The 25,496-nt window shown below is 37.2% G+C and overlaps 1 protein-coding gene across 9 annotated transcripts in view; it reads right to left on the reverse strand.

Moving 5' to 3' along the window:
* Positions 1–432: 432 nt before the first annotated feature.
* CDK17 (cyclin dependent kinase 17) overlaps positions 433–25,496 on the reverse strand; it is a 91,336-nt gene continuing 66,272 nt past the window's right edge. For 7 of the 9 annotated variants that reach the window (XM_085568230.1, XM_085568228.1, XM_021527956.4 and 4 more), the window contains 13 exons: positions 20,130–20,255; positions 16,158–16,214; positions 14,161–14,275; positions 13,547–13,641; positions 12,856–12,918; positions 9,931–10,054; positions 8,827–8,947; positions 8,329–8,426; positions 7,953–8,058; positions 7,124–7,166; positions 6,171–6,261; positions 5,862–5,939; positions 2,108–5,430 (listed from right to left, as the gene is read on the reverse strand). In XM_085568230.1, coding sequence (XP_085424356.1) covers positions 5,393–5,430; positions 5,862–5,939; positions 6,171–6,261; positions 7,124–7,166; positions 7,953–8,058; positions 8,329–8,426; positions 8,827–8,947; positions 9,931–10,054; positions 12,856–12,918; positions 13,547–13,641; positions 14,161–14,275; positions 16,158–16,214; positions 20,130–20,255 — 1,155 coding nt within the window. In that variant the 3' untranslated portion in view covers positions 2,108–5,392. Of the gene's footprint in view, positions 619–2,107; positions 5,431–5,861; positions 5,940–6,170; positions 6,262–7,123; positions 7,167–7,952; positions 8,059–8,328; positions 8,427–8,826; positions 8,948–9,930; positions 10,055–12,855; positions 12,919–13,546; positions 13,642–14,160; positions 14,276–16,157; positions 16,215–20,129; positions 20,256–25,496 lie in introns of those variants that run through there. The other 2 variants (XM_085568231.1, XM_085568229.1) reach the window with 1 other exon arrangement.

Consider the following 25,496-nt stretch of genomic DNA (forward strand, 5'->3'; position numbering starts at 1 on the left):
AAGAAGTGAAGAACTGTCAATAAGGTTTCTGTTTAAAGGGAAGGCGGTCCTTTCCAACGAGACCACAGAGTTAATTTTAACAGAACAACCCTCTGCATTAAAAGGTTGTGTGATCTCGTGCTGATGGGAAACATCTTCAGAAGCCATCATGACATGCAAATTAATTTAGAAAAGGCACAGTAAGTACAGGTAGTCTTTTATGTAGGGGCATTTCTATTCCCTTCCGATCTTAAGACTGACTGTATATCCTGTAGGATAAAGAAACAGAGGCCTCAGATTTAAGCATAACCATCCAAAGTTCTCAGAAAACTACAACTTTTAAAATCTGTTTTAGCCCCAAACTGTAAGTGCTCTTACCAATTAATGTGTGAGTGCTCTGCACAGATGGAGTACAAACCTATTCCTTGAGGGCAAAGAGGCTGACAGCATGAGTGAGAAGCAGTATGAATTTATTTAAATGAAAAAAGCAGAATGATCCTCAAGCAAGGATTCTGGAGCAATCACCATCTTGGTCTGCCTTGGACAGAGGCTGGTATTTGAAGAAAGCATCCTTGGAGAGAGGATTCTAGGATGTGCTGGAGTTCTTTTGTGAAAGACTCCCATCAGTTCACATTCACTCTGCAAGAAGTACATATGTATAAATGTAAACTTAATTGTTCCTAACACGGCTTCAGGCCAGCTACCCCCTTCCTGCAAATCAAATAACAAGAAAGAAAGAAAGGGAAAAACAGTCTGAAAAACAAGCTCAGGGTGTGAAAGAGGAGGGGCAGGTGACAGTGCAGACACTACCATGCAAGGCCTGGAGGGAGGTGCTCTACAGGAGCATGTTGGAGAAGAGACAGGGAAGAGCAGTTTCCCTGGTTAGCAATCCATAGCCATGGTAATTCCATCAGCAGAAAGATTCCACTGCAACAAATGAAGGAACTTCACAGCTCTCTGGGGAAAAATGTATTTCAAGGCAGGGTGTCTGAGCCAAGTAAGACTCATATTTCATTAGGAGGACCGTGAAAGTGATGCACTCAGGCAGGCCTGCTCCTTGAGTGAGCTTGAAGGATGCAGCCAGCACAATAAATTAAGCAGTTCGTTACCACAGTAGCACGTGTGTATGTGTGCATTCACAGTTTAAGTTTGCTCTAAAGTTACAGAACTTAGAGTTAAGGGATTTTAGAAAACATGCAAAAATAATGAGAAATTGTTCAGGTTTTCTGCTGCCATCAATTTTACTCAGAGAAGGACTGACCAGTGAAAGTCACTTACAAGAGATTAAAAAACCAATCTATGAACTGTAATCCCAGTTCTGAAAACAGGATCCCACTATGGCTGAGAATGGGACTATGATTTTTGTGCAGCTGAACTCCACAGATGAAAAGTACATGGTAGAAAGTCCACAGCCCATGTACCTGCTTGGCTTTTATACTTTCCACGATCATCCCACCTGTGCAGTCAGAGCTGACCTACAATGTTCCAACTGCTACGTACTTCCCTTATGTTTCATAATTGTATTTGTTATCTTGCCAGTCTCCCAAATTGGTACTGGATACTGTTGACATACACGATGTACACAAAGGCCAAATAACAGCATTAAATCTTTAACAGACCAATCTCTGAAAATAGAAAAACCCCTGAACTGCATAAAGTAAGCATTCAAGTTCCTTCCCAAAATTAAGGCATTTCATAGAGATGTTACATTTGTTTTAAAGCCAACATCTCTGAAATGTGCTAACAAGGTGCATGATACTTCAACTCTGCTCATCAGACAAAATGATCATGTCACAGACAAGGTAAATTCTGATTTCTCTACAGTATCATCATGTGCTGTAGCTCTGTATTTCCATACCCTGATTTGTTTGGATTTCTTTAAAGTCTGACCTTAATTCTGAGTATTTCCTGGGTTTATGATACTTAGCCTGTGGATATTTACAACATACCTTTCATATATTTTGTCCTCAATAACAGAATGCATTTTTAATCTTAATTCCAGTTTAACATTGCAGAACAGAAACAATGAACCTTTATTATACTGAAAAACTCATGCACAAATAACAAGCAAGCAGCCCAAAGAAAGCTACCTTGCAGGTTTTTAAATGATTTGCAAATACAAAGTATGTTGATTCTTTAATAATTGTTTATTTTAACTTTTATTGCCCAGTTCAGGGATACACTCTGGCTACTTAATGCTGTGGTAAAGCAGCACAAAAATAACACAGCCATGTTGAGAAGCATGTTCCACTAGAGCATTGCTGAGCTGTTGGTTTGCCCCTTCCATCTCCCACCCTGTCCTGTCAATTCTCATCTTCCACCCACCCTTTTTCCCCTTCAACCTTACACCTGCATGTGAATGCAACCACATCACCAGCACCTGCGTCTGTCCTGGCTTCCAGCCCACCTGACTCTGACACAGACCTACACCCACACCTTGCCAGCCCTACCCTGGGCTAGGTGGGACACACCAGTTATCTCCTAAAGATAACTACCTAAAATCAGCCACGACATGCAGGCCATTCCTCATTAACTGATCACTCATCGACAAGCAAAGGTGGTGACACCAAACACTGAAAGTCATCCATTTTTAGCGACACTCTGCTTGGTTTTTGACATCCTGAGGTCTTCTCCCAAAAAGGCCAACACTTCTGCAGTTTTTGGGGACAGTGAAACCAAGTCTGTAGTACCTGACTTTGCCAGACGGGAGGCAGAGCACAGAATTCCATAGAAAGAATGTCAGAGATGCCCAGCAACTTCAGACTTGCTGACTACTGCCCCAAACAGACAACTGCCACAGAACTGTCTCTGCTGATGCAGGAACTTCAGTAACAGACAATTTTAAAAAGCCCCAAACTGGCTTGACAACAGATGCCAAGATTCTTAAACATGTTCTTAGCTACCTCCTAATGAAGAACACAGATTCACTTGTAGGTCCTTAGAAAAAATTTCTTTATAAACAGACAACTTTAATTTTATGGAAGATCTTTTAATCTGTAACAAAAAAGCTGAATTCCTACTTAAAATGGAACATCCTTTTGTTAGCTGCAGCTGATCCCTTTCTAAGTTTATTAATGCACTTCATTTTACCAGGTAAACCTTGAAGTCCTTTACTCATTTCTGTCACATTATTACTTGTTCTTTTATGACCTATGAAGCACTACTGTTCTAGAAATGCTAAATCCCACATTTATCCACAGTGAACATTTAGTCTACCTTCACTACTTCTGTATAAAAGGATATTTTCCTGACACCTTTTTCTTCAACACTGTCACGTCTACAACGTATTTCCTACAAAGTTCATCAGTATAAAATCTAGATCAGATCCATAGCAACTATAAAAATATATATAACAACTATTTCAGGACAAGGTTTTTTTATCAGTGCCAAATGTGCCTCTGCCACACCCATAGTGCTCGCACTGGGATCAGGGGAGCCCCATCTGTCTCTGAGCCTCATGTTACGCTCCCAGGCCGTGTGACACGCAGGGCTGGCTCAGGGAGACTGGACCATGCTGCTGAGAAGGTCCTGAGCAGCCTTAGCCACGGATGAGCCATGTCACTCCCACTGCCACTGCACTGAAGGAACTAAAGGAGCAGCCAAAGGTGACCCTGGGGGCTCCCACAACACACGGACCTCGCTAAACGCTGCCAACAATGCCCCAAGAACCGCAAGTTCACTTAGTCTGTATTTTTAACAACACAGGGCTTTTGTTATTATAAATTTCAAAACAAAACCAAAGAATTCCACATAATATTTATACTTTCAAAAGTACAATATTAATACAGGTCGGTCAGTTAGAAATAACAGCAGTTTGTTAGGTCTACAGGATTTAACGTAAAACCGGTTTACAAATGCTGAAAAGCAGTAGTGGTCCAATAGTCACCATTACACATTAATTTCTCTCTTCCAGAAAATAAAATTAAAAAAAAAAATCCCAATTCAAATTTACTAGTATCAATGAAATATTAATAAAACACCCCCAAACATGCCACAATCACTATTCACAAATAAAGTTAAAATGAAATATACAAAAATTCACTTAATACTGTTAAATAACAATAAACTACAAGATTTCCTGAACAGAAATGGTAGGACCCCTGAATGTTTTACAGTGAATGTCAGGAAAAATTAAGTTACCTATGACTATTTTCATGATATACCAGCCAAAGATTTACATGACCATTTCAAAATATACCAATAAAGATTTACAGCCTCTTTAAGATGCACTAAACAAATAGGTTCATAAAGGTGAACACAAATGCTTAAAAATACTGTAACCATCACCAAGGGTGTACTTATGATACTCACTGAGATGCATAAGCATAGTAGTAATATGTTTACTATCTCTGGAAAACAGGTAACATCTAAGATCTGAAAAACTCTCTAAGTTCCCATTGTAAAAGCTCTGTAGCGTAGCGAGTTCTTCTCAAGTACAAACTTGCATCTTTCCAGTTGATTTCAAGTGAATAATGCACAAATGGGAGAGGAACAAAGTGGGAAAAGTGTGACATTATTCCCCTATTTGTCTAATTAGTTGTTCTGTTCCTCTGTAATGATAAGTAAGCCAGGGTCCAACATATATGAATTGTCCTTTTACTATTTGTATTTCTAAGTTAAAAACAAGGTAAAAAAGTTATTGTTTCTGCAGGCCCCATATGCACAACAATGTGCAAATATGTTATGCTGGAATAAGCCTGACAAAACGTCCAGCCTCCATGCTCTAATTTATCAATAACTAACATAGGATCTGAGAGCAAATCAAAGTTACTTTTCACTTGTTTGAATCAACCTTCACACCATGTGCTTTTCAAAAACATAATATGCATTATAATTTTTCAACTATTTCAACACATACTTCCAATGTTAAATAAGGAATTAAGTGCCAAGAACTTAGAGCATTAAAGATGGCTCACCTATAGCCAAGCAAAGCTATGCTTACATTCCAGGAAACACTGCAGTTTAAGAAATACAAAAAAACCCCGCAGCAGTAGAACATTTTATCAAGAGAAACAGATGCATTCACGTATTATAAAGCCATTGCAACTTCTTCAGGCATGGAACTGTTGTGTTAACTATACAGACAGTAGTTATTTAGCAGCAATGATTCCGCAATAAATAATGCACTGTGTTTCTCAGTCCTGCACAAAAATTGCAGCTACAGTTACATCAACAGCTGTAACCTACTGGCTCTAGTGGCAGAGGAGACCTTAAAACCAACTGTACAAAAAATTGTCACACTGTGACAACAAATATAAAAACATAATTTGCAGGTTGGAAATAAAAAGACTCCACTGTTAAGAGGACAGTGTAGACAAACTGCGATTCCAAGTCCACCAACAGAAAGCACTGCCTTTGGATCCGAGTCCTTGATCAACAGGATAGGCTTGGGCTTGACTCTGCACTGCCCCCTTTAGAAAAGCATGCTCTGCCTTCTGTTCTTCCCATGTCCTGCAACACAACACGGGCCATGGTAAGAAACCGAAGCATTTGCACAATACAGTATTAGGTTATTACCCGGATCTTCATCCTTCTTCAAGGCGACACCCCTTGTGCTTCAATCAGCATCAGCATCTTTCTTTTAATTGCACTCACTGCATTGGTTTTTCACTTTGACACCTCTAACCCCCATACAGTACTGGTTTGAAACTCCAAAATGCTCTTACCTGCACAGTCCCTGCCCAGCCCTAGTAAAACTCACATCTTTCTGTCTTTCTGTGCATTTAGCTTATGTGTCTCTACAGGAATGTCAGTATATTATTCTGGATTTTTTTTTTTCAGTAGATTCACACAAACCAATTTAACAAAGCATTTTTCAATTCCAAATGCTTCTGGCAGAGCATTCTTTTAGCAAGCATAAGAAAATATAAAGCTTTCCATACCGGTCTCTGGGTAAGTGGAATTTCGAAAGCCAGGGTCTTTTTGCAATTGAATCTCTTTTAGACTGAATATTGAAACACCTGGAATGTAACAAAGAAATTAATTAATATACAAATATAAAACTATGTTTTATTGACCAAAATTATATTCTTAATTTTATAGTTTAGATTAAAAAAATTTCCAATTCACAAATAATTAACTCACTAGATATCAGACTTCTTTAATACGTTAAGAGGGTTTGTCCTCACACAATGTACTTAGCTTTAATGTGCTATCTTAACAATACTCTGCTACTTTACTACTCGTCTTACTTTCAGGCAGAGTGTGTATTCTTGTTCCGAGATTTCTGAAGTACGCATGTTTCATGGCCTCTTCTGCTGAAATTCTCTTCTTTGATTCATACTAGTAATATAAAAGCATACAAGTATGTTGGTTTCCATTAAAAATCTCTTTGCATCAAGTGATTCATCAAAGAGAGAAAGAGTTCTATCTGCTCCACATTTCCCATAATTCACTAGGACAACTTTTTTTCATTACTTTCATTTCACACATGACTATCTAATGGTTTATCAAAATCAGTACTGTCAACATGTAACAAGATTGTTAAAATAGTAAAAACAACTTCTGTAAATGGATACAGGTCAAAACTACACCTAATCTTTATTTACAGATGGTACAATGATTAGGTACCTCCTGCTTGGCATCTGTGCAATTCTAGGCAAGGATGCAGATGTTTAAAAAGCTGCACACAAATAAGTTACAGTGCTGCATCTACTCAAAGATGCAGGAGTTGTCCTTCCATCTTGCTTCCAACTCATTTTTAATACAGATTCAAAGACTAAATCTACATACTACTTCAGCTTTTGAATACAGTTACAACATCAGAGTAACATTACACCTTAGTAACTCCTTCTCTAGTACTAAGCTCAGTTAATCATTAAAGAAATTTAGCATTTGTATTTAAAAGTTCTAGTTTAATACCATATTTCACAAGAGATTTAGTGTTTTTAGGGCTAACATAGACTAATTCTATTTTTACAAAAGGCAGTAAGAGAAGAAATTAGTTCTCGGTGGGAAAAAAAGCAAGCATCAATTAATTGTCACACTACAGACTTCTTCTCAATCTGTCATCCACTACAGACTCAGCTGCACATTCCATTTTGAGACAGAACTAAATACTTTGGCTTCTAATACATTTTGTATGTAACATATTAGAACTCAAAACTTGAGCTTTTATAAAGTAAAGCCACAAAACACATCTTACTTGAAGGAACTTCGCTATCAATTCAATTCCTTCCGTGTCTAGCCTAAAAATAAAGATATTTTTTAAAATTAGGACAGTTATTGAATTGTATTTACAAAAGTAAAACTACAGGGGAACTGAATTAATTAAATGATATCAAACGTGAAAATTATATCTAAACATGGAAATGTGTTCACCTAAACAACATTAATTCATCTTAATGTGAATACATATGACTCCTAGTATCTCAGAAGACGACTATTTGGAAAACACTGGAGACACACAAATCCTTAGTTTGGATTGTCATTTACTATGTTGACCTGGATCATTTATTTGAATATTTAAAATGATTTATTTTAAGATTAATACTACTCATTTACTAGAGGGAAACAATGTTAGATCTTCTTCAAGGTAGACAACTAGTGTCTTTGTTATTAAATTTATTTATAATAACTGCACAGACCCTTCACCTTCCTTTTTATGGTTTTAAAATAATTACAAGAAACTGCTCAAGGAAACCATTTTAACAAACTGCCTGGGTCTAGTATATGACCAGAAGAGAATTTGTGTTCTTTAGGAAATGCTGTGTGAATTCTCCTGCTATGGAGACATTATTAATTGGAGTCTATAGTTCCACAGGTCATTAAGTAGCTGTGGTACTGAGAATGATATTAGAGAAGGTAATCACATAGTACCAGGTTCTGCTGTGCATTATCATCTGCCCAAAATAACAGAACTGATGAATAGTTTTACACCATTCAGTGGCAGACTGTACACAAAAATGCATTCCCACTTAGGAATATGCAAAGCCACAGGGATGCATATTTTCTATTAATAAAACACAAAGTACCTTGGTGCATGGCTGATGAAAGGTTGTGGTTTATACTTAGGAAAGTTGTAGTTTCTAAATTCATCGCTGGAAGAAATGCCTGGCCATGTTTCTTGACATGGAGTTCCTGCATTTAGAATCAGCAACAGATTCAGCTTAAAAAATGTAAACAAACAACTTTGACATAAAAAAGCATTTAATCCTGTAATTTAAAGGAGAAATGGAAAAAACCATTCAATATGCCCTATGTTGTGCAAACTCATCTGTACAGTCAGCTGAATAATTTTTCATAACCTTGATTACAATGCAATATATAATACTGTTCTGAGATAAAGATCCACAGTTCTCATACAAATATGGTACATTAACATTAACATTGCTGAAAGTATCCATTTACCAAGAAGTCTGAAAATTAAGTGCAGTTCATCTTCAACAGTTGAACCAGGAAAAAGAGGCCTTCCTGATGCCATTTCAAAAAATATGCATCCAACACCCCTTTATAAAGACAGAGAAAAAGATAAAGCAGAAATAATGTTTTAATTTCAGACTGTAAAGGCTGTCAGGATTTTTTTCAATTAAAACAAATTACTGGTTGTTAGCCACACACTACTATTAAAATATTTACAAAGATTTGTAGTAATAGAAGTGCTGTCAAAGACTAAACAAAACCTGTGTCACAGCTATATTATATCCTCTTTCTTCAGATGTTGAGTTAATGAATTTTATTAAAGTTCATGGTAAAATACCATGTTACTCTGTCATTAGGAGAAGCAGATTTGCATTTTTTCCCGAATACGAAAATGCAAAAGCCTGTATATTTGTTTTATTTAACAGCCAAGTTCACATTTTTTCTTGACTCAAAACAAAACTTGGAACTAGACAAAACTATACAAACCACATGTCAATTTGAGTTGAATACTCTGAAGATCCAAGGAGAACATCAGGTGGTCTGTACCATAATGTGACAACTTCATTGGAATAAGTCTTTGTAGGAACAGACTTTGCTCTTGCCAGTCCTTGATAAAAAGGGAAATGAAGAGTCATGTACAGCTTGCTTAAATCCTTTTTGTATGAAATTGACAAACTATTTTTAGAACCTTTTTATACTTGCTAAATACCATCATTATTATACTTGTCATCTCTTAATGTTATTTAAGGCCCTAATAGAGAGATTATGATTGCCTTTTAGTATTTATGGCAATCTTACAGTCAGCATTTTTAAGCACAGAAGAAAGGTAAACAGATCAAAACCTGGACTAATCCTTTAAATTTCATTAAATAGCATTAGATTGATAAGACACCTCCTTGCTGCAAAAACCTTCTGCCCTGTTTCTGGAAAATTACATTGTAAAAGGTAGAAGGCAACAAACCATTAACTAAATGGTGGAAGCAGACCAAATCAATTTTGGATCAGCAGGGCTTTTCCATCCTAACATTGTCAATTTGACAGCAATATCTTCAATAAAATTCACGTCTATCATGTTAGATGCAATCTTCTGAGCAACTTTCATTCACACAAAAGGGGTAAAATCAGAGGCACAGAGCACAACTTTCAAAGGATCTTCCAGACACAGAAGGTAACAGGGAAATATGGATGCCCCACTCCACTGTAAATCCCAAGGCATTTGATGTATCAGTGACAGTGCAACACTTGACAATTTAACACATAAAAAAACCCTTCCTCTCTCCTGTCATGGTTACCCTGCTTTAGAGTGACTGTGGAGTGTTAGGAGAAGCAAGGTGAGCTCCACCTTAAGGATTTGACTAAGTATCAATTTCACAGGAAGCTGTAATACTACTTTCAAATTGGAGTGACAGTGTTAACTATAGAGGTATTACACCGATTACTTATCCCCTGTAAAAGGCTGACTTTCATTTTCCATTTGAGAACACCCAAATTCACTACAGACCCAATGTACTCATTTCTCCTTTTAAGGAAAAATTATTTTCCTTTGCTGAGAGAAAAGAATAGTTATTACAGAGTAATTTCAGGCCATACCAAAGTCTGCAAGCTTCAGCTCTCCTTTCTCATTAATGAGTAGATTTTGCGGCTTCAAATCTCGATGTAACACCTTTCTCCTATGACAGTATGCCAAACCACGAAGAATCTGATATAAAAATAGCTACAAAAGAAAACATTTATATAAATTAGACAAAAAATTGTAATCTACACATGGCATGACTAGTTGGCACTGGAGAGTTAAGTACTGTAAGTGGGACAAAATTACTTCTCTAAAAAGTGAGTTAATTCCTTATGAGCAAATTCTGGACATCATCACTATTGTTCAAAAATTTAAAATCATTTTACGCTAATGCACTGCCTTAACATCATACTTTACAACAAAGATTTTCAGAGTAGTTTGCTCTGTTTAACTGAAGAAAAACACAGGGCTGCTTATTTTTAACGTATTTACCACTGCTCTTCCCCACACTAATGTCTTTAAAGATAACTGTCTCTGACTATATACTTAAGTTGCCTTTGGCCACAGAGCCCCTTCTGGAAATGCAGCTCAGCAGCGTTTCCATCCAACTGTGCTGAACTACACAAAGAATGTCTTGGCACACTACTGGAAAAACACATGTAGATTCACAAGCTAAGGGAAGATGAAGAAATGGGTAAATGAGGATTATTAACGCAGCCCAACTGCCTCTGGTATTTACATTCAACCCCTCACCTTGACACACACAGAGGTTTATTTTAATCCTTTGGAAAAGGAAGCCAAGCAAACAACTTCAGTCATGCATATCAACAGTGCATATGTATATAGATATAAAAGTAGTATGGGCAAAGAAATGTTTAGCAGTGGGCAGCCAAGCAAGTTTAATGTATCACTGCATCAAGAATTAATACTTTGCAGTTTCGGTATGTATAAAGGTCTGATCTCAAACATGGGACTTTTGGGTAGCTTTTGCTGACATTGACCACACAGCAGTACTCAGTCAGCATAGGTAATCAAATGTACAACAAAAAAATAGGAAGCATTACAGAAAGCAATGTGACAAATTAATCATGTGATAAATTAATCATGTTTTTATATGACCATATTCTAATACACCAATTTATTTTTGCACCAAGTGACACTACCAAATTATTTTTCATAAACTGGACAAATACACAGCAGATGTAGTTGCATCCATCTGTACTCAGTGTGCTGACATGGGATTCATCTGTGCTAGAAAACCAGGAATTTGGATTAACTTCTTTCTCTTTGCTTTCCTTTCTGAGCAGAATGGGAAACAACAAGTCTTGTTTAATCTACTCGGGCCCATACTGTTGCAGGGGTAGTCAGTCCCAAGTTTATTAACACAACTTCCAATAGAAGTAAATGGCCCTCCCTAATGTACACTGGGTCTGCAAGGATTAGTCAAGAATGCAAAGCAGATTACAGAAATTGTGAAGCTTCACCACAGTTGGCAGGGATCCTTTTAGAAATGCACAGGACACCATGTATTAGCTCAAAATTTTGGTTAAAACACTAATACCTGCAGAGATCACACATACCTTCTTTTTGTCAAAACACAAAAACCTAAAATTAGCTGAGGAGTGCGAGGAAGTGATGTTAGGGAGGTCTCTCAAATATGAATGATGACTCAAACCACCACAGTTATTAGAAGGTAAGCACCTACAGCTACTGCAGCTAAGCGGCTGTTCTAGTTTCCCAGTGCCAAAGGTACTGACCATATAAATTTGCTCTCTGAGCATAGCTTAAACAATAGGCAAACAAGGAAAAACAATTCCTCTGCTTTTAGCTCAGATTACCAAAAGCAGATTCTGACTTGTTTGCTAACTGTACTTATAAGAGTCAGATTCCCACTTACAGCTTTCCCTTAGTTTTTAAAGCTTAAAGCACTGCTTATTAACTTGCAGATAATTAAAAACAAAAGTACAATTATGATTTTTGTTTTTTTCTCTGAAGTGGAAACAAATGAAAGAAGTTCCCTTTGCAGACTCTCAGAGGAAGCAATAGAGCAGGTTATAGGCAGATGTCTTTCCCTGGAGACACTTACAGTAATGTGACAACAGAATGAAAGGGAAAGCTCACCAAACAGTCATCAATATGTAGCCTGTGTGCCAAATCACTTCACTCATTTCATGACAGTACTGTACTGTGTTTGGAAGCTGGTAAAGCCCTAAGTATTAAAGACCACTAAGAGTTCTGCCAGTTTTCCAAATAAAAGCCTGCTTTTTACAAAAGAAATAACACCTGACCCTGACTTAGTTTATTTAAAAGTTCTAGTTTAATACCATATTTCACAAGAGATTTAGTGTTTTTAGGGCTAACATAGACTAATTCTATTTTTACAAAAGGTAGTAAGAGAAGAAATTAGTTCTCGGTGGGAAAAAAAGCAGGCCAGATTGGAAACTGAGTCACTTGATCTGGCCACAGCTGTAACTAGAAGAAAAAGCAAATTAGGTCCTAAGGAAAATTTTATTTCCATTTTCTTACTAATGGAAAGATGAAAATTACTTCTTCTTAAATACATGCTTTTGATTTCTTACTTGTGTGGTGGGCAGTGGCACCCAAAACCACATTCATGATTAAAGCCACATTTTCCTCAGAGTCATATATAAATCTGAGGATATATCAAACTACAGACTTAGTAAATGAGTATAAAATAATGGAAGGATAAGAAGTCAAAAGAGTTATGAATGTATTATTTTTAGTAATTTTAAAATTTTAGATATGTAACTTCAAAGAGAATGAAAACAACATGAAATTATATAATCTCATTTTTTTAATGTTTTAAACACTTAAAAGAAAGGCACCATCTGATGTCAAAGGTAGCTACGTCAGGCTAAAAAGGAAGTTACGTTTCTTATTTTATTTTTAAAGAGACTAAACTGTCTAGCTCCTGATTATAAAGTTCTCTGAAATTCTTGGAACAAAGCTGGAAGGTGGCTACTGTCACTAAAAAGACTCACCTTTACATTGTGCATACTCATGATGTTGCCACAGTCATCCATGTACTGCTTCAGGTCCTTGTCCTATCAAAACACCATCATCATGGTTCAGTAAAATTGTGTGCAACAAATCACATATATATGAGTTACTGTTGGAACTGAAATTATTCATTCAAAAAAGAGATTTCTGCAGAAGATATTAAATTATAAAAACCCCAAAAGCCTGGACACAAATACCCACGGTTTTCCAGAGGATAGAAATACCCTTTTCCCAGCAAGCTGTATTGTCTTGGTCAACATTATTTGCCATTGCCTTCTCCTCCATCTACGTGAGGCACAGTATTTTATAGATTTGGTATATTCTCCAATTACACTGAAAGTCAGCTATGTCACAACAGAAAAATATCATTGGAACAATAGTGTGATTATCATTTTATACAGGTAATGATTTTGGACAAGTAGATAGTTTGATCAGGCAGACCACCACTATCTGCTATTAATAAAACTCTAAAATGATCACAATAACATTTACTAATTTACAACCATTTAAGAACTGAATACACTGTTCTCATTTTTAGCTGAATGACTTAAATGCAGGAGAAAACTCAAACAGTCCTAGTATTTAAAAAAAAGAGTACAACATTTTGTTGTGTTTATGTTTCTTAGAAACAATAAATCAAATGTAAAGCTTACTAATTGTTTAAACACTTACCAAGTATTCAAAAACAAGAGTCAAAGACTTGTCTGTATGCACAATATCATGTAATGTAACAATATTTGCATGTTTCAGATCTTTTAATAATGACACTGCAAAAGAGAACAAGAAGAACAAAGTAAGTGCAGAACACATGAGGAATAAATGTAATTTCTAGTTAAGATCATCCATATAAGTTATCTGAGGTTTTTTAATTAAAAGGCTATTTTTAAGAACATAAAACTCACATAGATCAAGTTAATAAAGAAGGTATTTAATAAAAACAACAAACATACACTTGATTAACAAGCCTGTATTTCTTAAACCATACATTTCAGAAAGAAGTAATTCCATGAAATGTATTCTGAGTTCCTGAAAGTTACTCACTAACAGCAGTCTAATTCAGTATTTAATCATCCACTTATAATACTGCATTTGAGATCACAATAAAGTAAATAAATATGAAACAAAACTCTGAGTATGTCTGGACTATAGTTTTCCTCATTAATACTAATAGCAATTTCACTAATGTCGCATGAAGCCTATGTATTTCCAAGTACTGATGGTGCTTTGGTCAAAAAGAAATCCAGAAGTATTGGAAATTCTAACAACTAAGAAAAGAAAGTTACCACCTTCTCTTATGGCTGTGCATGGTGCTCCCTCTTCGTGCTCCAGGCGGATTTCTTTCAGAGCTACTAGATTCTCTGTCAATTTACTTCTCCCCTTATAAACTGTGGCATAAGTACCCTATAAAATGGGAAAAGAAGGGAATTTTTTCAAGTTCTTCCTTTATCAAAACATTAGTTAAATAGGTAAATATTAACTTCTGTCTGAGGATCTAATAGATTTCATTTTAGATATGAATAGTTTTACATTATATTATTTTGACATATGTAAAAGTACAGAAGTATTCCTTTAAGCACAGGACTGAACTCACAGAAGCTGCAAGGGATGTATATGCCTAACAGCTCTGAAAATTACATGGAAACCTAAATACCACAGAGCTACCAAAGAAGTCGGATCAGGTAGCACTAAGTTCACTAAGTTCACTGCTGGGATCATTTACACTCCTCCAAGTCTCCATCTGACTACAGATACCTAGGTCAGGTATCTTTACACTATGCTGCAGTTATGCTTCCAAAGGCTGTAGACATATTCTTCCACAACCTCAAAGAAAATATGTAATTCCTTTGGATAGCTTCTTGTCTTCATAATGTATTTTTAGACAACAACAGATATAAAACTCTAGAGGCATATTAAATTAAGACAAAAAGTTCTGACAAAACAGTAGGCAAAACTAATCTCTGCAAATATCATGAAAAAGCAACTAAGGTACAGAAACTACCCTAGTTCGCTACAGAACTGTAAGACTGCAGAGGATCTGGACAGATTGGATCCATGGGCTGACTACAATTTTAGGAGGTTTAACAAGACTGAGCACCACGTTCTGCACTTGGGTCACAACAACCCCATGCAGTGCTATGGGCTTGTGGAAGCAACTGGGAAGATGATCTGAAGAAAAAGATGTGGGGCTGTTGGCTGACAGCAGCTGAACATGAGCCAGCGCGTGCCCCAGTGGACAAAAAGGCCAATGGCACCCTAGCCTGTGTCAACAACAGTGTGGCCAGCAGGGCCTGGGAAGTGGTTGTGCTCAGTACTTGTGAGGCAACACCTCAAACAAATCCTGTGCCCAGCACTGCAATGTCCAGGGAAGGGTAATGGGGCTGGTGAAGGGTCTGGAGCACAGATCCTATGAGGAGAAGCTGAGGGAGCTGGGGGCGTTTAGCTTGAACAAAGGGAAGTTCCAGGGGACCTTACTGCTCTCTACAAATGCCTGAAAGGAGGTTACAGCCAAGTGGGCGTCAGCCTCTTCTCCCAGGTAACAAGTGAAGGACAACAGGAATAGGCTTCAAGATCCATCAGGCAGGCTCAGATTTGAAAACAGGAAATTAAAATGTTTTAAATGGAGGACCATATTCACAGCAGAGATGCTGACCAGCCCTGCTGCCTTCTTCAATGTTTACTGCATCCCATTTCAGTGCTCCTTTTCCCTTTTCGAACCCGTTGGTCAACCTCAATCAAACTGGGCAGGAATGACACTTGACCCCTCTTGAATTAAACTGTTTCTCTGCAAGTCAGAGGCTGACTGGAGGCGGAAAGCTGCTGCCCCCTCCAAGTGTTATATACTTCCCTTGCAGGCTTCTTTACCTGAACATGCACACAGCACCTTGCAAGCACTGGTCTCTAATCCATAATGAATGTTCCAACACCTAAGTCATGGCAAGAGGACGCCAGACTAAGTGTTATCATCAAACACACAGCACTGCCATCAACAGAATGATTTTGTCTATCTGGAAAAAGAGCCAGCCAACAGAAGAAGGTCACAGCATATTTGCTAGTGGAGTCTTGTTCTTCCCCAGCTTTGACAGTTTTCCTGCCTTTTTTTTCCCCTTATTGTTTGTGCATAAACATTTGTGTAGTTGTGACATTGTTACACATATTGAATATGCTTGGTTTACTGGAAAAGAAAATTCAACAGGTATTTTCAGGGATATGGAAAATATCAGTTAAACTTACACAAAATTTTACATAGGATATTGTCATCATTCCAAAAGAAAGTTATACGTACCTCTCCAAGCTTTTCTAACTTGATATAGGTTTCCATTTTTCCAAATCCAATTTCTGACTGCAATGCAAAGAAATGGCAAATTGATCACTAAAACCAAACACTTCATTTGTACATAATTTAATGAACAAGCTAAACTTAATTTCAGAAAATTACCTGACAATAATTGACTAACACTGCACAATTCCAGTATTTAAAAATTAGCACATTATGATATAAATGCATCCCAGCATCCAAGCCCTGTGCTCTGCCTGTTGGCCAGTCTACTGCATATCCTGGAGGAACTGTGAGGTGAGTTATACTTAGACCAAAACCTCACTTTAACCTACCTCCTACTTAGGTTTTCTCCACTCTTCTGATCTGATTACTACTACTGAGGTTGTTATAGCTTAAAGCATAGAGGTAATCTCAGACTAGTCCATCCTTTCTCTAGCTCAGCATAACCATATGCTGCTGCTTTTTTCAAAGTAATCTTACTTGTTTGCTGTGTTCAAGATCTTAGCTCCAAGTTTCCTCTTCCATTCTGACTTCTCAATGTCTTTTGGACTGAAACTTTAGCAAGAAAATCCCTAAGCATCATTCCTCAGCAAGCTTCAGCTTTGTCTCAGAAGTTCACATTTCATATCTCTTAACTCCAAATCTTTGTGTGTTTTACTTGGATCTATTTATTAATCTTCTCTTTCTTTCTCACCAACTTAGCTCTTCAATGCAAGCCCAAAGGGTGTGCCTGCCTATGTAACACATTAACTTCTGAACACTCTAAGAGCATTACTCTTTTCCTGTTCAAATCCACTGCTACTCTCATATAACATGGTTATCACTTACAATTATTTTCTCCTAATACCGCTGTGAATTACATCAAAGCTTCCTATTGTTCTTGCAGTACTGCAACTATGTTCCTGAATGCTGAAAGTAAACATGTAAATGTGAATTCTTGAAGCAATTTACAGAATGCATATAGCCTGTACCCTGTCAAACTCCCAAATTTATAGACTTCATGGGGTTATGCTTTACTGACAAGTGAACAGACACTGCAACAAAAGAGCCAGGTTTTCTCCCCTGCATCACCCCCTCCTTTAATTTCCAAACATAGCTCTTCACTAGCTATTTCTTTCAAAGGAAGAATCTGACCCTAAGCTGTCTTCAGTACCTAGATCCACATGTCACATGCTGATTTGCTCCTAAAAATCCGATGGATTTGAACAATTTCTACTATTTCATGGTAACACAAAGTAACATAAATACCATTGACTGTATTAAAATTTGACAATATAATATGAAGGGAAGAAAAGTTTGATTAATACTTAGTTTTCAGAACATACATATGGAAATACCTCTGAAATAAGGGTAAGATTTTGTCTGCAAACATATTTCATGTATCTATAGAAAAAAAATTGGTGTATAATTACATTAATATAACATTAAGAGCAATTCTGCTTTATTAAACTAGTGTTAGAACGGAAATGTTTTAGAACTGTATAAGGAGACTGCAGCATCACACACATTTAGGAGCTTGTCAAAGACAAACTCTTTTATCTCAAATACAAGCAAAGTTGATACTTGCTACCCTTGTAGCTCCAGTGAGATTTTAGACATACCACTGATATAGGTGCAATGTTAGCAAAAGAAATATTCTATTTCCAAAGTGCATTTTGACCTACTTAAACAAACATATCTTGAAGCGAGTATTAGATGGTATTAGAATTAAAAAGACAGGCTGCTTAGCTTATTGGAGAAACTAAAGAAGAACTCAGAGCCATTGGGCTTGCTATCACCAGACAGTCTGTAATTTAAAAGCCTGACTTCTAAGTAACCTCAGTGTTTTTCATTAAGATTCATAAACTTAGTATCTGTTTAATACAAAAAAACCATACAATATTTCCTACATACAGAAGAAAGATATTATTCAAGATCTGCTTTACAATGTGTTTAAATTTTTGATCACATCTTGATTCCTTGTCATTCCTAAGAAAAAATAAGTTTTAAATTCCTCAAACTAAGATTAGTTTCATTTGTAGTTCAAAATAATTTTTGAACTGTTTCACCTTTTTCTGCAATATGCATCTATCTTGCCTTACACAGAAACACTGATGCACAGTGTTTATGGTCTTTTACTTCTAATGACTGCGCATACAAAACTGTACATGTACACACAAAATGCAATCACTGTTAAATCTAATTTTTTTCTTGTATTTCAGAGAAAACCACCAAACTAAACTATAACAAGTCCTCATCTGGTAATTTTGATAGCCTTTCCCCTTTGATCCCTATTAAGTCTTGAAAAGAGACAAGCCTTTGAATCAGAGCACAATACTCATCTATTGTAAGTAAAAGTCTGCTAGCAGGCAATGACAATTTAAGAACTGTGAGTCCTTGGCACTCTTTTTTTGAAAGATTAGTTTGAAATCATAGCAAATGCAGGGCTGCATACCACAGCAGTACTGGCAGGTTTCATTTTGGACTTTAAAACCCTTTAAAAATGAAAGCATTTTAAAAGGCAAAACAAAACAACCTTGTGATGAGAAGCTGATTCCAGGCACACACCACATTCATTAGAGGGCACTGTTTTTCTGTCAGTCTTCTCAGAGGTAAAGAGGAGAGAACTTCAACTGCTCTCAGGGGTCACCGTTAAATGACCAAGGGAGTTCAGATTTACAGGAAAAATTCCCCCAGATCCCAAATACTTAACTCCACTGGCAAGATTCTACTTCAAAGGTATTTTGCCAGCATCTGAAGAGAGGTTTAGGGAAGTCTGCTCCTCAGTTCCATGCTACAACAGCAACTAAGTGGTGAATGAGCTACAAAATTCTGGCACAAGTATTTAAGCCTGACACATTATAATTACTTGCAGAGATTCACTCAAATATCCTTTTTTAATATTACTCAAATATTTTTTTTTTTTTTTTTTTTTTTTTTGCAAAAGGTGGCATGCAGAGCAGAGCTTTATTAGTCCAGCACACTATTTTTTTTCTTTCAGGGTAAAAACACTCAAACACTGCTTTGTTATAGACCCCATTCATAATGAATAAAATAAAGATATTTTACAGTTAATAAACCTATTTCACTGTATGTATTTTTCCTATTTATTTTTTAGTAAATAAGTAATTGAATCAAGAAAACAACAATGTGCACTTCATAAACCTATTCAGAATTTCTCTGTGACAAATTTCTCACCAATGACTTTACCCAGGATATCAGTAACAGTCTAGCAGTTCTTTAAGACCTCAACACTAAAGAACACTGATAGCTAAAACTATGAGTAAAACATCAGACAAAAATGATTTTATTATTCCACGGATGTGCATGATTTATATGTACAAATATAAGTTTTCTAGCATTTATAATCTGATTATAGCATAGGAATACTCATTCAGTCCTCTCTAAGGAAAAGACTTAAATTTTTTAAAGTAACCAATAATCCAGAAAGGTGTATGTGAATTTATTCCTTCATTCTTTTAGGAAATAAAATGTGGTTTAAGAAAGAAAACAAAACAAAAAAAACCCACAAAACACTCACTATTGTCTTCACAGCAATTCTGAGAAAAAATTGTTATCATATACAAAAAGAGCAGCAAGGAGGACCTGCCTTCATATTATGCTGCTTTAGGGCCTTCCTACTAAATCACGAGGGGACCCAGCCTTGATCTAAGACTGTGTGGCCTATTTGCTCAAACGATCATCCCTGCCCTAAAAAGCAGAAGGATTTAAGTACATACTTTGGGAGTTCAATTTAGCCACTGATTTCAATAGGTCAAGACCTTCACTGAGAAATACAACAGCACCAAGTTAGAAGAAGAAAAATGAAACGAAGCGTGAAATTCTGTATTGGACTTTGACAAGTACATACTGATGTTCAGGAATAAAAAGTCCAAGTGGAAAAGAAGCTGAAATATACCAGTGGAATACTGGCCTGTGTGTTCAATGGATTCTGAAGGCCTGAGAGGTTGGTTAGAAAGGCAGGTGCATTACACTTACTAGGGATGCTCGACGAGAACGGCGGCTCATTGGCTGGTCAAAGGGCGGGCTGTTAATCTGCAGCTTCTCCAGGTAGCCATCAGGTATCCTGATGTCAGCAGGCAGGGACAAGCGCTTGTTCAAATCCTGCAGCAAATCATGTTAAAAAGAGAAGGGACAAGCAGAATTCAGAATTTCCGAAAACATCTTCTAATATCTTCGTCTGCAGTATTACCAAGTAAAACTGAAATATTTATACAATGAAAAGTAATCTCACAGAAATAGTTTTAAAAGCATATTCTCTTCTTAAAATACTTCAATTTGCTAATATAACAGGTTAAAAAACCGGTGCAGACTTATTAGTCTGACAAGAGGAATGAAATATTAGAATGCAAATAACTACATTGTGGATAAATGTATTGAGTTTACTCAAATACTTAGAGAGACCTGGAATACCAGAAACTGAGAATTCAGAGAATTGTGGATGCATTTCTTTTCATATAGAATTACTTTAGTATAAAAACAGGTTTCCATAATTCAAAATATATCACCTTCTCTTTCTCTTGACTACAAAAAGCTTAGTACATTTTTTCCAGTCTCACAAAACAAAATCACCTCATTATTAGAGCCAACTATTACAAATATTATTACATTTATTTTATTTGTAACTTGTGCAGGATCTTGCAAAAATGAAGATGCTATTACATAAAAGCCATTTTCTCTGCATCAGAGTCTGTTTTTCCCCAGTAAATTTTTCCAACAGCAACATACATCATTTCCAAGACAAGAGGGAAACAAAATCACTTCATTTTTTACCAAATGGGAGGGGGGAAAGAAGATTTGTTTCTGCACATTCTTATTGTTTTTATTTTCAGTTTGGCTTTAATCTCAAACATGCCAAGAAACAAAAATATTAAATATTGTCTCAAAATGGCCAGTCACCATCTCACAAGATAAAAGGACATCGTAGCCAGGCTCACAAAAAATGTAAAGTCATTTCTGAAACAGCAGGAATTGTTTTTCAGTGTAGATAGTTTGCCCAAGTACAGAAAGTCATACTCAACATCAAAGTGCACAATCCACCCCCAGAGATTCTACCCTGAAGCTGAGGACTTCTCTTGAAGCACCACTGTTTTCACACTTTTCTCCAGCTCAAGAGGTAACTGTGTATTTTTGCTGGTAGAGCTGAGATTTAATCAATACTGACCTGAGGGCTGTAAACCCTTCCAGAAGCAACTCTTTTCTGTCCTACCTATCACCTCCAGCTGGGCATCCTGAGCTAACCCAAATGTTGGCAGCTACATTCCTGTTCAGTTCCCCTCAGGCTTGACCATGTGCTTCTACTCATGTCTGCAGCAGCTTTGAACTATTCCAGCATGCTAAATAACCAAGAAACTCTCAGGCGAAGTGCATAGCTTCCTGCCAGCTTTGTGCTCCAAACAGGTTCAGTGTAAGGTCAGACAAGCTCACAGCCTGAATGCAGGGCAAGAGAGGCACAGCAGGGCAAGCCCAAGAAGGCAGCAGCCAAATTGGCTTAGGCTGACAAAGAACTGGATCATCAGACTTTTCAAGACTTGAGATCTTGGTGAGCAACTTGCTAAGCTTGCAGTGACGAGAATGTATTTGAACCATGTATATATATATATGACCTGTACACATATCTGGAGCAAGAGCTAAGCAGAAAATACCAGTTAAAGAGATATACTTTAAAAAACCTATGTTTTTTGGGAATTAGTTGAATCTCAGGTAGGACTGAAGTGCGACTATATATTCCCCTGGATGATTTACATATGCCATTCACTATGGCTACCCCATACAAGCAGAAATTTTTTGGACAGATGCCTGCCACCAAAGCTCTAATTTCTGGCAGCTGATCCTCCTGTTCTCCTTTTGCTTCTCACACCTCCTTAGGTACAGAGCACAAAGCCTGTTAGCTTCTGCTTTGCTGCTCAACATGAGTTTCTTTGCACAACTGGAAAAATCAGTGTCAATTTTCTATCTAGTATAGAATTTTTAAACTGTCTTTAAACAAAAAAAGTGCTGTTCACAGAATGGCAGCTTTGACCAACATTTTGAAACTAAATTAAAAGAAAACAAAGTATGGCTCAATTCTGGCATACTTTCTAGTTTATGAACTCATTTTCAATTTGCATATTTTAAATTTTTAAAAACATTGGCAATTGTAAAACTGCCTTTGTGGTTTTTGGGAGAGTGGTAGAACGAAGAAATTGTAACAGGTCCTACAAGTCTTCCCTAGAGTAAAATAGTATTTTCCACTACAGTATGTTCCTTCTTTTTGCCAGGCTCTGCTAATGCCTCTCTCCCACTAAAGAGAGTTTCAGATTATGAAAAAAAAAATTTCATCCTGTAATTTACTGCATTCCTCAGAAAATGCTGGTAGCTGTTCACAACAGTTGAGCAAAAAGGAAGGCATGTCATCTTCACTTGAAGAAAGCAGCTTTGACATCTCACTGCGATAAAAACCACGAAACTGCTGGAACAGTTTTGGAACACAACAGAGATGACAGAAAAAGGATCAGCATCTGTCTCTACCTCACCTTTCTAATGTAATCCCACATCAGCACTGGGCCAATATAGTTGCTTTGCTTTTTCTGATGGCTCAAGAACAATTTGACAAATACCAAAAGAACAAAATAAAATATTAGTTAGCTCATTTTTTCAATGTAACTTCCTGAACACAACAGATACCACCACTATCCTGTAACCTGTGACAAAATAGTTTTTTCCTACTCTTACCTATTAACTCTTGTGACACAGAAACCTGTTGTAATGCTTTCACTGTCCCATAGTGCTTGTTTAACAGGTGTGTTTATAAGGATTTAAACAGAAAATCTTTACAGGGATATTGAAGTTATGGACTTCAACTTAAAGGCCTCAAGAAATAATGACCTGATGGTACCCCAAAGCTCTCCATATGCATGCTCTTTCCCCTCACAACACTCATGGCTGGTGCAGCTGAAGTGGTGCTTCAAACCCACCTCCACAGCTTCCAAGAAGCTTTCCCAAGCATACAAAGTTGATGGGTATGTAAGAAGAAGGAAGCAAAGGCAGCCTTTAGGGTTGCAATGGCTATTTGAAAACTATGCCATTAAGTGTGCACTGTGCCTGCCATCAGTGAACACGCACCTGTTCACATGGAGTGCAAGGGAAACAAAGCAAGTCTAAAATTCTACGTGGCTACAAAGAATCCCTTTCTTTGAAGCCCAGCTACCATAGGAACAAGATAAAAATGTTTTAGACACAGAAAATAGGATAATGTGAGGCAGATGTAATTCTATTGCAGAATTCCTATTCCTTCATTCTCAAAACCTCTGCCTATGCCATTTTTGCAACAAGCCCCATGACTTTACTTCAGAGATTCATGTGACATCCTCAGTTATAAACCAAGACCTTCAGCTCTACACTTCCATTTGCTACTCCACAGTAGATAGTACAGTCTGAGTGCAAATACAAACTGCTGCAAAGGCCAAAATCTGTTCCAATTTGGGTAAACCCCCCCAAAAACAGTAATCCACTTTTACATAAAACCACAACCCTCATCTCCATCCCCTGCAATGTCTTTCTTTTAAAAAGCCCTGATCAACACATCCCAATCTGAAGAGAAAAGGACACTTTTTTTAGAATTATAATACCTGATGTTAGTAATATTTCTTTCCCTACATTTGTAATGTAGTAGACAATACGTGACAGCAATTGCTCTTTTTCTCCCCTCAGAAAAAGAAGAGAGTATTAAGTGCTGAAAGCCTAAATCTTTGCCATGTTATAAATAAAATCAAAACAATATATATTCTCCTTAACTTTCTTGAGCTGAAGAAAGATTCTTTTCTGTGAGAAAACCATAATGATTTCATGGTAACTGCAGTAGGTAGTTTATAGATTCTTCCTCCTAATGATTTACACTACAATACTTCCAAAACTCATGCTTATTTGGCTATGTTAGAATGTCAACGAAGCCAAGACTTCCTTTTTAAAATCATAAACCTTTTATGACACCAATATTTGAAAGATTATAGAATTATATACACACTAAGTCTTCTTTGCATTATAATTTTCCTTTACCTAACTCCCTAAAATAGACAGAATTGAAGAAAATAATTTAGACTACAACTGCAAATACCTGAAAGACAAAAATTATTATGTCATATTTGTCTGTACGACCTTAATTTCTCCTAGTTTTTGCAATAATCGAAGCAACCATCTCTCGGGAAAAGCAAGCAATTATAATTAAATGCTATACAGTAACATGAAAGGGGATTCATTAGATGTGCATGAGAGGAATAAGCAGAACATTTCCTAGTGGCTAAATAGAAAAACTGGAAACTAAAATGACATCAGTCTGACACAGTTGAAAAATCCAGTTAATTTAACTGAGATAAAGTTAAAAGAAAAGCAAGAACCTACCACACAACTACTAATTTTGAGCCTTAACTGTTCAAGACCAGGCAGTCTGCTGACACTCGGGCAGCCTGGTCACCTGATGGCAGGACATTTGTTCTCCCACTGTGGGCTGACCCTGGTGAACAGTCAAGTCGTCACCCAGTGGAGCGCTCACCCTCTGCTCCCACAAAATGCAGAGAAGACTGAAGGACGGCGAGGAGACTTGTGGGTGTAGGTAACAGCAGTTTAACAGGGAAAGCAAAAGCTGCCTACCCTAGCAGAGTGGGAAAAGGAACTGATTCACAGCTTCCTCTCAGCATGCAGGTGTCCAAGGGCTTCCCGGAAAGCTGGGCTTCAGCATGCACATGGCTCAAGAAGTGCAAGACAAATCCCACAGCCATGAATGTCCTCCTTCCTCCGCTCCTGCTCCAGCTTTCATTGCTGAGTGCCATGCCAGATGGCACAGAATAGTCCTTTGGCCAGCTGGGCCCGCTGTCAAGACCAGGGGAATCAACCTATTTCCCTGCTGGCGCTGACCAGCCTCCAGGGTGAGTCTGGCCTAATGCAGGAAGCCTGGACCTGCCCGTTCTATGCAATTGCCATCTCTGCTCCCTCTGCTGCTCCTGCAGCCATCCCACTGCACCCTGCTGTGGCTGCCTCACCAGCAGCAAAACCTGCTCTTCTAAAGCACATGGCTTGCTGCTGTTCTGTTGTGACACCAGGCTGGAGAGCCAGCAACATCAAGAAACAGATTTTAAAGAATTTCTAATTGTCTTAAATCTCTGTGCAATTCTGTGAAGCAATGAGAGACTTTCTGGTCAGAGGACTTTGCTCACACTTATTTCAATTACCAACTGAATATAACGACCTGCTAGCACTTCCCATAGAAAAAACGAAAAAAAAAAGAAAAAACTAAAAAACTTAAACTAAGGTATAAAATATCTTGCTACAATGCTGTTTAAAGAAGTCATAAGGAAACATGTAAAATTA

Source organism: Lonchura striata, chromosome 1A (assembly GCF_050655825.1).
Source record: "Lonchura striata isolate lonStrDom1 chromosome 1A, ASM5065582v1, whole genome shotgun sequence".
Classification (NCBI taxonomy): Eukaryota; Metazoa; Chordata; class Aves; order Passeriformes; family Estrildidae; genus Lonchura; species Lonchura striata.